Source organism: Dipodomys merriami, unplaced genomic scaffold, assembly GCF_024711535.1.
Source record: "Dipodomys merriami isolate MVZ:Mamm:240054 unplaced genomic scaffold, mDipMer1.0.p SCAF_11, whole genome shotgun sequence".
Taxonomy (NCBI): domain Eukaryota; kingdom Metazoa; phylum Chordata; class Mammalia; order Rodentia; family Heteromyidae; genus Dipodomys; species Dipodomys merriami.
This window is the reverse complement of record NW_027202382.1, coordinates 9261010-9275813: the sequence shown is the minus strand read 5'-3', so window position 1 is coordinate 9275813 and position 14804 is coordinate 9261010. Positions and strand designations below refer to the sequence as shown.

The 14804-nt window shown below is 40.4% G+C and overlaps 1 protein-coding gene across 3 annotated transcripts in view; it reads right to left on the bottom strand.

The window, feature by feature from the left end:
• Tek (TEK receptor tyrosine kinase) overlaps positions 1-14804 on the bottom strand; it is a 103658-nt gene that overhangs the window by 23197 nt on the left and 65657 nt on the right. For all 3 annotated transcript variants that reach the window (XM_070008281.1, XM_070008290.1, XM_070008300.1), the window contains 4 exons: positions 14223-14367; positions 9816-9977; positions 8076-8210; positions 632-919 (listed from right to left, as the gene is read on the bottom strand). In XM_070008281.1, coding sequence (XP_069864382.1) covers positions 632-919; positions 8076-8210; positions 9816-9977; positions 14223-14367 — 730 coding nt within the window. The remainder of the gene's footprint in view (positions 1-631; positions 920-8075; positions 8211-9815; positions 9978-14222; positions 14368-14804) is intronic.

Below are 14804 nucleotides of genomic sequence, written 5' to 3'. Positions count from 1 at the left end.
GGCCCTGGGTTTGATTCCTCAGCACCACATAAGCAAAAAGAAAAAAAGCCGGAAGTGGCACTGTGGCTCAAGTGGTAGAGTGCTATCCTTGAGCTGAAGAGCTGAGGGACAGTGCCCAGGCCCAGAGTTCAGGCCCCACAACCGGACCCCCCAAAAAAAAATTTCACAAAATTAAAACTATAATCTCACTTAAATACACATACAATATATGCATACTTATGTATGTATACATACACATATACATATACAGTATATGTACTTATATGTGCATACATATATACATATACTATATAACAAAGAATCCATAAATGCTGACAGAACACTTCATACTTTCACAAGTCACTTGTACAAGAAAGAGTGGCTGAAGAAACCCTTTGCTTTCTATCACATCAGCTGCAGAAGATAGAATCAGACATTGGGATTGGCAAGGAGCACATAATCCTGACTTAAGGGGTAAAGGTGACCAAGAGCCACCTCACTTTTCCAAGGGCTCCAAAGCAAGTGAGCAGACATTAGCTAGCTTCTACTCATAATTAATATCTTTGATGATCCCTAAAACTAACCTTGAAATGATGGAAGCAACGTTCAAGTTGCCCAGTGGGATGAGGCTGAAGTAGCACAAGTTACTTACTGTTGCTGAGGGTCCAAGCAGTGAGATCCTCGCTCCATTCCCCCTGGGCCTTGGTGTTGACTCTGGCCCGGACTATGTACTGCTCTCTGGGCTTTAAGTTGTTTAGCAGCACAGAAGTCAGGTTGCCTGGCACTTTAATGTTCTGCTGGTCACTTTTTTTTTGTACAGATCTCCTCTCAACCTCAACATAAAATTCATCTTCTGAGTTTGTAAATATTGGTTGCCAGGTCAAATTTAGTGTGGTCTGATCTTTTGGAAGGAGACTGAGACCTCTTGGAGGAGGGAGTCCTAGGAGAAACCGGAAAGACAATTATTTTCACAGAAGATAAAAGTCACAACAGCTGAGTACCAGTGGCTCTTGTCAGTAATCCCAGCTACTCAGGAACCTGAGATCTGAGCATCTCCATTTACAGCCAGCCCAGGCAAGAAAGTCTATAAGATTCTTATATTCAATTAACCATTCAAAATCTGGAAGTAGAATGGTGGCTCAGATCATAGACCCACCAGCCTTGAAGGAACTTGCAGTCTAAGGGGGTAGCACCCAGGCCCTGAGTACTGGCCCCAAAATACCACAGTCCCAGTAGACAGCCTTAAAGAATAATCATAGTTTTTAGCATCATATACAACTTTATAAGCTATCAAAAACACAAGCAAGTAGCCATAAGATACTTTTTAAATCTTTAAAATAATTGTATTGTATAGTTTGAGTTATTTTAATTCTTTGGAAAACATCAAGAGCCTTAAAACTGACCATCTACTTTAGTCCTACTATTTGATGAACAGGGATTTATCCTGAAGAAATGTTCCAAAGAAAGAGGATATTCTATATACATGTCTGTTATAACATTACTTATAACAACAAACAACCAGAAGAAATCTAAATACTCAAAATAGGGAATTGATTTAATGGGTTGGATATAGCCATCCAATGGATTAAAAGAGATCATTAAGTAGAGGATGGAAGCCCAATAAACATATTTATATCAGGAGCAAAAACTTTGTAGCTTGATAACAGACAAGTCTATAATTTGGAAAACATAAAAGAGAAAATGATTAAAAAAAAAAAACCAGTGGATTTTCCAAGCTTGGAGGATCATGAGTATTTAGCATTACTGTTATCATTTCAGAATTGCATTTTAAAGTAATTTCCCAGTTACTACCTTGTCAAACCTGCTGTTACTCATATGAACCTGGGCTACTGAAAATGTAATTGAAAGGAAAGAACATGGGTTTCTGACTCAGAGAGGTACATGTTACTTCAGTTTTGTAACCACGGCAAAATCTATAGCCTCTCCCTGGGCACTGGTGTCTCACGCCTGTAATCTTAGCTACTCAGGAGAATGAGATCTGAGGAGCAGGGTTCAAAGCCAGCCTGGGAAGAAAGTCCATGAGACTCTTATCTCCAATAAAGTACTAGAAAACCGGAAGTGGCATTGTGGCTCAAGTGGTAGAGCGCTCGCCTTGAGCTGAAGAGTGCAGGGACAGCGCACAAGCCCAGAGTTCAAGACCCACAACTGACGATAGATAGATAGATAGACAGACAGACAGACAGACAGACAGATAGACAGATAGACAGATAGACAGATAGATAGATAGATAGATAGATAGATAGATAGATAGATAGATAGATAGATAGATAGATAGATAGATAGATAGATAGATAAAATTATAGCCTCTCTAAGTTCACAGGAAAAAATATTCACCTTCAGTCCATACAGGATGAATAAATGAGACGATGAATAGGAATAGTTTGGAAGATTATTAGGGGCTCTGTTCTTCCATCATACCTTTCTTCCTTCTCTCTTTTATATTGTGTCAATGAATAACAAAGGAACTTTTTAGTATTTATCAATTCCAGATAGAAAGTCTTATGAAAATGAATTCCTCACCTTCTCTCATTCCTGCTTTCTCATTATCACCACTAGAGGGCAAATTTGATTCTGCCAGTATTGAAAGGGACATAATACACAAATAAAGTATATTTGTGGTGTTGAAATATCATAGCTGGGGGAAATGACAGAAGGGTTCACATTGATCAAGAAGTATTGTATTCGTAAACTGCTTTGTTGAATGCTTTGTACAACTACTTAAAGATAAGAAAATGTATCTTTAAAAGTATCATGGAAGGGTAGGGTCTATGAAGATCAAAAAAGTGGAGGGCTTAGCTCACGCCTATAATCCTAGCTACACAGGAGGCTGAGATCTGAGGATCATGGTTCAAAGCCAGCCCGGGCAGGAAAGTCCATGAGACTCTTACCTCCAATAAACCACTAGAAAACTGGAAGTGGCACTGTGGCTCAAGTGGTAGAGTGCTCACCTTTTGCTGAAGAGCTGAGGGACAGCACCCAGGCCCAGAGTTCAAGACCCACAACCAAAAAAAAAAAAAAAAAAGTGGGGGGCACTAAGATTCCTTAAGGTGTGGACTTTTTATAAATGAGTTTGCGAATCACTGTTGCAGAGGTGAGAATAAGTACCTGTTCTTGTCTACAGGAAGTTCCACCAACAGTGCGAACAACAGCGAAAAAGAATAACCAGGCACACATTTTCTTGCAATTCTTCTTTTAGATTCTAGGCAAATGGAGAGAAGTGATGCCCACTCCTTCTGCCAAAATTTAAAGTTTAAGGAGCCACCCAAAGATTGAGGATATAGCCCAGTGTCAAATACTTGTCTAGCTTGTAGAGGCTCTGGGTTCAATCCCCAGCACTACCCCCCCACACATATACATATATATACACACTTATATATCTACTCCATTCATACATACACTACATACACACAATATACACATTAACACACACTACACACATACACACATATATGCATATACATGAACTACACAATACACACATACACATACGTACATATACAGACCCACACCTATACGTATACACAGCACACACATACAAACACACACATACCCACACAGCAACACCATCAAAATGAGCCACCCAGACTCAAGTTTACAATGACAATATAGAGGGAGAGGTGATGTTTGGAAGAACACTGGCAAGCCTCATAAGCCTCTGTTTCATAGAGAGGTTAAATTCTATATATAGCCATTTTTCCTTTTTCTTTCTTTTTCACCCAGCCTTATCTGTGTGTGTGTGTGTGTGTGTGTGTGTGTGTGTGTGTGTGTGTGTATGTGTGTGTGTACGCACACGCATGCACGCGTGTGTTTATATAATGGTCCTAGAGATTGAACTCAGGGTCTGAGTTCTACCCCTTAGTTTTCCACTCAAACCTAGTGCTTTATCACTTGAGCCACAGCTTCACTTCCAGCTTTTCGGGTTTAAACTGGAGAGGAGCATCTCATCGACTCTCCTGTCCCAACTGGCTTTGAACTGTCATCCTCAGATCTCAGCCTCCTGACTTGCTAAGATTACAAGCGTAAGCTACTGGCCCCTGGCTCCTGTCTGCCCTTTATTCTACAAGATGTTTAGTTTTCTTTTCTCCTCTTCTGGTCTCTCTGGCCTTCATCACCTCAAACAACACATATAAATAGTCCAAATGCCAGATGAGTTAAGAAGAGAAGCATCAGCAAAATTCAAATAATGAGGAAAGCAGACCCTTCAAGAATTGGAGACAGCATGGTATGGGTCAGTGAAGAGTTTTGTATTTTTGTCCCACAAAATCTTTCTGAGTCAGGTGATGACCTTCCTCTTTGATTCATCAGCACTGATCTGAGAGAGAATTAACTATCCTTTGCCTTCACACCACAACCTAATGACATCTCCAACTGTGACAGATCAGAGGAACCCAACTCTCCCTGAGGATTTTTGGCAAGAATTAAACCCTGTTCAGCACTATTAGGAATATTAGTGTCAATGAGATATCTTTACTTTAAGTGCCCTTTAATGTTTACCTTTCTTTCAAATAAGCTAAGTTGTTGAGGGCCAGGCTGAGTGGCCCCTTTGACTGACAGCTATCAGACTCTTCCTTTTTGTACAGCTGCCTTGAGCAGCTGAGATGTCAGCCCCCATTTTAATGACTGGTGGTACTGTTACGTCAATCCAGCAGCTTTAAATACTTCAGAGACACTTAAGGAAACTATATTTCAGCCGCAGGGAACATTACAACTTTTGGGGCTGGCTACAGAGCCGTGACTTTGGCTTCTGGAGGACTTGTTCCGGTTACAACTTCTCCAGCTTGTGCCAGCATCAGAAAACGTCAAACAAGTCACAGAACTCTTTGCTTCAGCCATGGCAAGCCTGGCGACTTCCACATAACCTTGCCTACAATTGGACCAAAGAAATCCACCCACTGGCTGCACAGACCCTTCTGTTAAGTCCTCAATTAGCTGGGAATGGGGAAGAGCTCTTCCCTTTAGAGAGTCAGCAAAAAGAAAATTGTAATAGATGGATAAGAGGCCAGCGCTTATACAAGGCTCATAATTGGCTCTTAAGTATGGCTTACAACTGGTGGAACTGGAAAGCTATCGTGTGAATAAGGAAACAATTCATTCACAAGCATGCCATGGACCTCTACTAGCTATATAATAAATATGTTGTTTGTCACTCTCCTCCAGTTAGCCTCGTTGGAATCTGCTAGGCACCTCCTCCCTCAGTGATGCAATATTATAACCTAATAAATAAAGATTTCTCCCAAAGAGTCTTTTGCCTACTTATGGCCTCTGTCATAGGCTGGTTAAATAAGAAGAAAACTAAAAGCAGGGTACTGGTGGCTCATGCCTATAATCCTAGCTACTTAACAGGCTGAGATCTGAGGATCATAGTTCAAAGCCAGCCCAGGCAGGGAAGTCCATGACACTCTCTTCTCCAGAAAACTGGAAATGGCGCTGTGACTCAATAGTGGTAGAGCAATAGCCTTGAGCAAAAGAGCTCGGGGGCAGCACCCAGACCCAGAGTTCAAGCCCCATGACTGACAAAATAAAACTAAAAACTGTAAAATAAAAAGCGGGAGAGAAGTTTGAGAAATAAGAAAGTGGTAGAGCGGGTAAACTTGATCAAGGTATGTTACATACATATATGAAAATATCACAATGAAAGAAAACAATAGATGAGTGGATCCAAAAAACTGTGGTACCTATACACAATGGAATTTTACACAACTATTAGTAGAATAATACTATGTCATTGGTAGAGAAAGGGATGACCTATAACAGATCATGTTATGTAAGGTAGGCCAAGCTCAGAAAGACAAATGGCAAACAGTGCATTTTTTTCTCTGATATGTAGAAGCTAGTTCTAAAATGCACCAGGACACAATAACTTACATAGGACTCTGGGCATTCACGTACAATGAGACCAAAGGAGGACATTCTTTTCTTTTCTTTTCTTTATTTTTGGTCATGAGACTTTGAACTCTGGGCCTGGGCACTGTCCCTGCGCTCTTCAGCTCAAGGTGGGCGCTCTACCACTTGAGCCACAGCGCCACTTCTAGTTTTCTGGTGGTTTATTGGAGATAAAGAGTTTCACAGACTTTCCTACACGGGCTGGCTTTGAACCACGATCCTCAGATCTCAGCCTCCTGAGTAGCTAGGATTACAGGTGTGAGCCACTGGCACCTGCTTAAAGGAGGATATTCTTAAGGGAGGACCACAAAGGTGCAATGCCTGTGTACCTCTGGTCATAAAAAACAGTATTTATCAAAATGAACTCCAGGAAATGAAACAGAGCTTTTCCCCTTGTTGTTGTTTTTGTTTTCTTTTTGTCTTGTTTTTTCATTTATCTGTCTTTTGGAGGGTGAGGGGGGCACAGAAATGGAAGGATAAAGAATGAACAGATGCAGCAGTGATACTCAGTAGACACTATGTGGAAAATGAACTACACAACTTACAAGTAGGGCTAAAAAGGGATTATAGGGATAGTAAGCAAAGAGTAAAGTAAGTGGTGACATTGTCCAAAAAAAATGCACTCATTACCTGTTTATGTAATTGTGACCTGTCTGTGCATCATCCTTACAGTAACAAAAATATTTTACAAAATCACCGACAAGTCTAGGGTAGCAAGGAAGCAGTGGAAGAGTTCTAGAGAGCAGCCAAGGGCAACAGAGGGCCGAATCTGCAAGAAGCTAAGGATGGTGGGAGTGCTGAGGGAGAAAGGGATGGTAAAGAAGTAGAAACTATGGAAGATGAACGAATGTGAAGAGTTAAAGCTGGAGCCAAAGCTATGAGCACCGCAGGCCCCAGTCCTAGAACAGCTCCAGAGAGCCACTGGGGTCCTGACACTCAAAGCCCAAAAGCCACAAATCTAGCCATGAGGTATTGGGGCTTTAAGCCCTGTGCAACAAACCTCCAGCTTTAAAAGCTAGCAGCTATAAGCTGATGGTTGTCAGGATTTAGTGGTAAAAACCTCTGGGTTTGAAAGCCCAGGAAGTGAATCCCTGGAACTCAAAGTTATCAACCCTGAGAGATTTGTCCTTGTTTGTCTGATTTCCACCTGAATAGAACAAAGGAACTCCTACATGGTAGCAGAAAGCTGGACCCCAGCTTAGCACCCAGAAGACTGCACGAGCTTCTCCATTGACAAAGTAGAAGGCCAACAGATATGGCACCACCCTGATAAATCAAGAAACGTTTCTAGTCTAATTGTACTCATTACTCGACTTACAAAATGGTAACCCATCTACAGTAGACATCTTGATAATAAAAATAAAATTATATTTTAAAAAAAGTACCTACACACTGGGCACTGCTGGTGGCTCACGCCTCTAATCCTAGCTAGTCAGGAGGCTGAGATCTGAGGATCAAAGTTCAAAGCCAGCTCAGGCAGAAGAATCCATGAGACTCTGATCTCCAATTAATCACCAAAAAAAACGACGTGGAGCTGTGGCTCAAAGTGGTAGAGAGATAGCCTTGAGCAAAAGAGCTCAGGGATAGGGCCTAGACCCTGCATTCAAGCCCCAAGACCAACCAAAAAAAAAAGTATGAGGAGATAAAAATGGCAGCCAACAGGAAACAGGACGAGTGGTAGAGGGATGGAGTAGGGAAATGCTGTTCTGTAGATAAAAGCCATTCCTTCTATTTGATGTTCTAACTGTGTGCATGAATACTTTGAAAAGTTAGAAATGATTATTTTTTAAGTAAATAAACTGGATGTGGCAGAAGCCCCGCCTGGACCCTTCAGATGGAAACAGGAAGTTGGGGGTAAAATGCAGGAGCCAAGTCTCAGCCCAGTTGTTGCTAAGTAAATACCAAGTCCTAAGGGATGACCCTGCCTTCCTGAGAGCTCATCTGCTTCCTTTTCTGTCCTTCTAGATGCCTCCAGAACCCTCCCCCCAGGAGTCCAGCCCAAATAAAGGAATTGTTTGGCTTGAAGCTGCTAACCTTCCTGTCACTTTCCCACCCATTCAAAAGCAAACCCCTTCCACCTCCATCCCCACCCACCCACTCACCCACCACCACCCTTCCTGGTCTTCCTTCCTCTTTCCCCTTCCTCCCCCTCCCACCTAGCTCAGGAATAATGCCTGTTGGCTTCAGCTCACCGATGGAAGCTGTTGTGAAGCGTCTCACTGGTCCGGGATGCCCTTCTCCTCCCTCTCCACGGCGCACCAGCTGCACACAGAGCTCATATTCCGTCCGAGGCTCCAAGTAGCTGAGTGTAACAATCTCGTTTGTCACTAAGAAGAGAGAAAGGCCAGGAAACCTCAATATGTATTCTGTTACCACCTTGAAACTAGTGTCACTGTTGTTACAGCAATATGAACTAAAGCCAGAATTTCAAAAAGCCAATGTCTTAGTAAAACAGAGAGGCAATTGCATCTTCAAGTCCTCTCTTGTAACTACAAGGGAAATGAGGCTTTTGAAAGGCAAGTTCAAGGGTACAGTGCAAACATGAACATTTGTATATCTTTGTAACACAAAAAAAAAACCTTTCTGTGCTAGTGGGTTTTTTTTCTCATTGGTAAATAAAACTTTACTATATAGAATACCAGATTTTGTTGGAGAAACAAACAATTAGAAGAATTTGAATAATTTTGTTTCTCCAGTATTCAAGCATATACACTGATTGCAATCATGTTACCAAGAGAAAGACTCTGGGGGGGGGGGGGCGTTGCTTACCCAGACCACACACCTCATTTTTAACAGTCATATCATTATAATGAAGGGCTTTGGAATTGCTTGCAAATAATTTCCTTCAAAGGATGCATTCTTTTTGTACTTAACTCTTTGCATTAGATAACTTCTGTATCTCCATGGATATTACAAAGGCAAGTGTTCACTATAGCCTATGATAAACTGCTAATAGGTTAAAAAAAACCCACTGGCTATGTTTAGCAGTTTTCAGAAGGCCACATTGTAGCTACCCATTGTGGTAAAGGTAGCCCTGCTGGGCACCAGTGGCTCATGCCTGTAATCCCAGCTACTCAGGAGGGAGGCTGAGAGCTGAGGCTTGGGTTCAAACATATAGCATGGTCAGGAAAGTCTATGAAACTCATCTCCAATTAACCACCAGAAAACCAAAAGTAGTGCTATCGCTCAAAGTGCGAGAGGGCTAGACTTGAGCAAAAGAGCTCAGGGATAGCACCTGGGCCCTGAGTTCAAGCCCCACAACTGACCCCCCCTTCATTCTTACCACTATATGACCAAAAATAGCCCACTCTCTAATCTCCCAAACAAGCCTTACTTCCTTTATGTACTACATTTTGGTTGAAGGCTGTTGTAATCAGATTACAGTCAGAGAATTGTCTTGTTGAGACAGTATAAAGAACTCAGTAATCAATCAACACTTCTATGACTTTATTCAATGCATACAACAAGTAGCATTATTAAGCCCAAAGTACTCCTTTTCTTTTTTATAACTTTCTGTACAGAAGATGCAATCACCCATAGGATTTACGTGGATCAACTCTCATGGCCTTTCCCAGAGATGTTGATCTATTCTGTTAGCATATTCCCAGTATAAACACAAAGTTTTCACCATGACCAGGCAAGATCAAGTACTGGAGACAGGATTAAGGATCCCAAAGATAGTCTGGGAAGGAGATACTGACATGGATTGTAACCCAGGGAACCAGCTAGTTAAGTATAACTCAGCACACAGGGAATTCCATAAGATCAGCCCCAGAATTCAGAGGGCCCCAGCACTACAATCTTCTACTATAACCCCACCATGGTGTAGAGTGCTGAAGTAGGAAAAGGAGAAATTCTGTATTTGGAAGAGAGGGGAATATTTTTTCCTAGTGTCCTATCCTTAGCTGGGGCCTCTTATGTCCCAACTTTACCTTGAATGTGTCGCCAAGCCTCATAATGATTAACGGGTTTGTACAGAAGTTTCTTGGATTTGATTGGTCCATCCCCAAAGTAAGGCTCAGAGCTGATGTTGATGACAGCAAAGTTATGTCCAGTGTCGATCACATTTGGAGCATTCAAGGGCTTCGGAAGAACTAAATCAAATTTTAACAACCAGGTTAGTACTTAGGCTTGGCGGTTTTGTTGTTCTTCAGTAGGGAAAGACGATGAGAGCTTTCCATTCCCAGAAAGTTCTCTCAGAGTTCTCCACTCAGATTCAATGTAATCACCCTGTCTCTGAGCAGTCTGCTTTCCTCTTGCTTAAAAGTCTCCTGTGCTCACAACTCTTCAGTAGATAAAAGAGACCTACCAGGTCTTGTACATTGGCTCCCTGTCTGTTCTCCAACCTTTTCTTCCTCTCATCCAATATTCTCTAGTCCCCATTACCTTTTTGATTCATCCAGTTAACACAGCATTAAGCTCCTTCCCATCTTCCATTCTTCTCTTTATATATTTTTTTTCTCCTATGAGCAATGTTCCTCCTCTCATTATCCTCTCAGTAAGCCCTTACTATCCTAGAACTTTCATTGTACATCTTTGGCTTTCAGAGAACTTTGATTTCCCCTTCATTGCAATTTTCTAAGTCATTCTTCTTTGTAAATTAGTGTGATTATTTGGTTCTGGCCTTCCCACTAGACCATGTATGCATTCATTCATTTTCTCACTCATGTTCATTTTCATATTCTCTATACATGTATTTAAAGCAACACACACATTATTTTACAGTTGTCAAGGTCTCAAATCAGACTTGTGTTTAACTACACTAGCTTCAAAGCCATGCTGCTTTCTGGGAATTTTAGGGGAGAATCTAGGTTGGTCTTGAGAAGCTCTTCCCAGCCTCTTGAGATCATCTGCACATGCTTTGGCTCAAGGTTTCTCCCTAACCTTTTCAAAGCCAGCACTATCAGGTCTCCGACCCTTATTCCTTGATGATCTCTCGCTGATGAGCCTGAGCTTCCTCAAATGGTATCAACAGATATTTCATTATAACTATCAGTGCTTTCATAAGAACAAATAATTTTTTTCAAAAGATACTTTATAATCACTTAAATGTTGGGAGTCTTTTACTCATTTTTATTGAGATGAAACTTATCTATTGTGAAATGTAAAATTTTAAGTATATTTAGCTCAGTGATTTTGCCTGAGTATTCTGTATCCATAATAAAGATAGAGAACGTGTATCTCCTCCCAGGAGGTATCCTAAAGCTCTTTCCTGACCAGACATAACCATTATCTTGATGTCTGTCACTGAAAAATTAGCATTACCTGTTCTTTCATTTGATATAAATGAAATGATAAAGTATTTACTTTCTTTTGCATGGCATCATGACTGAGATTCATCCACAGTATTGCAAGAGTTAATTCTTTTTAATTGCAATTTAATACTCTAAAGTATGACTTTACAAGCTGAATTCATTTAGGTCTGATCTCCAAGACCTCAGAATGTAAAGTTATTTGGAGTTAATGTCTTTAAAAGACAACCACGTTAAAAATGAAGCCCCGAAGGCAGTTTTCTACTCCAAGATAGCTGGTATCTTTATAAGATTAAATTAGAATATATGAGTATGGGGAAACCCTGTGAAGACATGAAGATGGCCACATACAAGCCAAAAAGAGAAGCCTCAGAAGAAATCCATTCTGCCGACATCTTGATCTTAAACTTTGATCTCCAAAATTGCAATGAGCTTTATTTCTACTGTTTAAGCTATCCCAGCCAGAAAAGTTCTCTGTTACAACAGTCTTGGCAAACTAACATATATATATGTATGTATATATGCATCAATTCAGTTTATTATCTGTTATAATATTATAATGGAAACTTGGGTCCATCATTCATTTCAATTTGCGGTCATTATGCAATTAGACTGCTCTGAACATTCTAGATGTCTTTGGAAAAAAATCATGCCTATCTTTTCAAGCTTATGCCAACAAGTGGAATTGCTGGGTCAGAGGCAGGTGCTATGTTTAGCTTTAGTCTGTAATGTCAGTTTTCCAAAATCACTGAACCAATGTGTGCTTTAATTGTAAAGCTAAGTCCTATTTTTTGAACAGTAGTAAAAAGACACAATTTCTCTAAAGCCTATTTCCACTGCATGGTTATTAGTCAATACAACAGCAAAGACTCCTCAGGACTGAAGATGTTCTGGTACATTGATCTTGTGTTCTGTGTCATTCATTACAAAAGAAAATGTAAGAAGCAGAGGTATGGCTCAAGCTGTAGAGTGTCATATTTGAGCACAAAAGCTAAAAGAAATCATGAGGCCCTGAATTAAAGCCCAAGTACAATTATACACACACACACACACACACACACACACACACACACACACACACACATTAAAAGCAGAACCTATTCTATATGATAGGAGCATGGCTTAATGTGGAATTATTGTTTCTTATCCATAAGCAGCAAACATCCCAAGAAGGTTAAAAATAAGATAATTTGTCTTGTAAGCACATATTCCAAGGACATACAAGGTGTCATAAATTACTCTGATGATGTGATTGTTCTACTGAATAAAACTTCTGATTTTTTTTCCTATTATGATAAGCATAGTAAGAATTTGACATGAGTTACATAAATTCTCAGAGTAGAGAATCCAACTCTATGAGGTTGCATGTATGATACAGCTGCTCTTGGCCTTAAAAAAAAAAAGACTACATTCTTCGTTTTAGAGCCAGTTCAACTATGGAATTTACCTCCATGCTCTCCCCAAAGGTTATTAATTAGTGATTAAATAGGCCATATGCTTCCTCATCTGTAACACCAAGGGACTCAGAAGCAAAACAGGGATGGTGTTAGCCATGGAGTCAAGAGTCAGATTCAAAATTAAGACTTGCTACCTATCGGCTAAGCACCTTCTACATGTTAACTAAGCACCCTGCTGTCTCAGTTACCTCACCTGCAAAATGGAGGTAAAAAATACCTATTATCCAAAGGACCTACAAAGATTCAACAGGATAAGCGTATATGATGTATTTAGCTCAGTGTATTTTATAGAATATAGACCAGAGAACTAGCTGCTTGTGTCTAAATGAATACACTAGCCCAGTTAACTTCTATTTTAACTCTGGTTTATTTCTTCCTTTGAAGCCACAGATGACTACTCATCCCCTTGGGTTAATTCAAAATTTGAAATACTAGTTCATAATATACTAGTAAATATAGCCCCCACCCTGAATGTGAAAAAATCATTCAAATGAATCATCAAGCATTGTTTTGCATTATGTGAGTGATTCCCCAAATAAAGCTTCTCCAAATCAGTCTTTACAATGAGTAAAAAGTTACAATGATGATACTAAACATTTAGTGAAATACAGCCACTATCAGACATGTTCTACTGTGGCAGATTAATTTATAGGGGAGAGGGGGAAGCTAAGCCCAAGCCCCTCTCCTAGTCATGCTCTAGGAGATGCCTCTGAGTTCTATCTCCTCCCCAGTACTTTCCAGAGCCACCCTCCTTGGGTGTAATTAGGGGGTCTGTTTTCAGTCAAGACTTCTCCCTGAGGACAGAAAAACACCAGACCACTTCTGATCAAACTGAGGCACCTGGGGCAATGGAACTGTATGAGTCTCTAGCCTAGCTTTTGCCCAACCAACTCCTACTTAAAGCTATAGGCATATGGGTTGTATCTCTGATGTATAATCTCCTATGTATATTACTTCAAAGACACATAGATCCCTTCCAAAATTTTACCAGGCTAGGATCTTCTTTCCTGAAGATCAGCCTAGGCTCATTACCATGAACAACTCCCATACACTCCAAATCCTAGAAAATTGAAATCCTTAACCATGTATTTGCTCTTGAGTCACCAAGCTCCAGCCCACTGTTTCCCTAAACACTGTATTTTTTTCTCTCTATTAAACTCCCTACTTAGCTTTCCTTCAATTTTTGTTGGAAATCCAAAGAATCTGGGTGAATCTGCAACCATTCATTGGTGACACTGGAGGCATAGTATTAAGCATTTTATATATTCGACAAATTCTCACAATACCTTACAAAATACCAGACAAAATAAGCTTCATTCACTAGTAAAGAATGACTTAAGGAGAGATAGTCATTTGCTCAAGGCCATCAACAAGATGACACACTATTAGAGACAAAATGAAACCCAGAGCTGTGTGACCCCTTATTCCCAAAGATGGCACTCCTTGTCTTTCATTCTACTTTCAAGAATATGATTTTGACAGGCAAAAAACAACAACAATAACAACAAACTTCAACAACCTGGAAAGTACCTCAAAAGTATTTTAGAAGTCCAATCATGTTTGCCAGCAATATATGAACCCAGTATATAAGAAACACAAGCTTTCCCTGGGGAAATGAAGCTTACATTACCTTTAACAGAAATGTTGAATGGCTTTTCCACCATCCCAGCCACTGTGTTCACACTGCAGACCCAAACTCCTGAGTCTGGGGGTAGGATTTGGTGGATGGTGAATATGGCTACTGAGACATGGTCAGTATGATTAAAGTCATTTGGCTAGAACAGTCAAAAACAAAACAAAAATATTTTTTAACTTCTAGAGAGGCATAAACATAAAGGTCCATAACACTGACCCCATTTCATTGTATAATAAGAAGTTTTCCAGAAGATTAAGAAGCTAAGTGCAATGCCATTATAATTGTTGGCCTAGTTCCAAAGCTATTGTAGTAGCCCCAAAAGTTTACATTGGATTGATGCCCTCTCAGATCCTGCTGTTGTATTTGTGTTTGGGAGTACAGGGTAAACACTTACAAGCAAGGAGTTTAATTTCTTATAAATGCTTCCAGATCGCATTTGTTCTTTTCTGGTCTGATACAAAAATGGTTGGGTGAGAGGACAATAGGACTTCCTATTGGAGGGGCTATCAGGGGCTGTCAGTAGAATGGGCAAAGCCAGAACTCTGAGGACACATGGACCCTTGGTACTTTCAATCA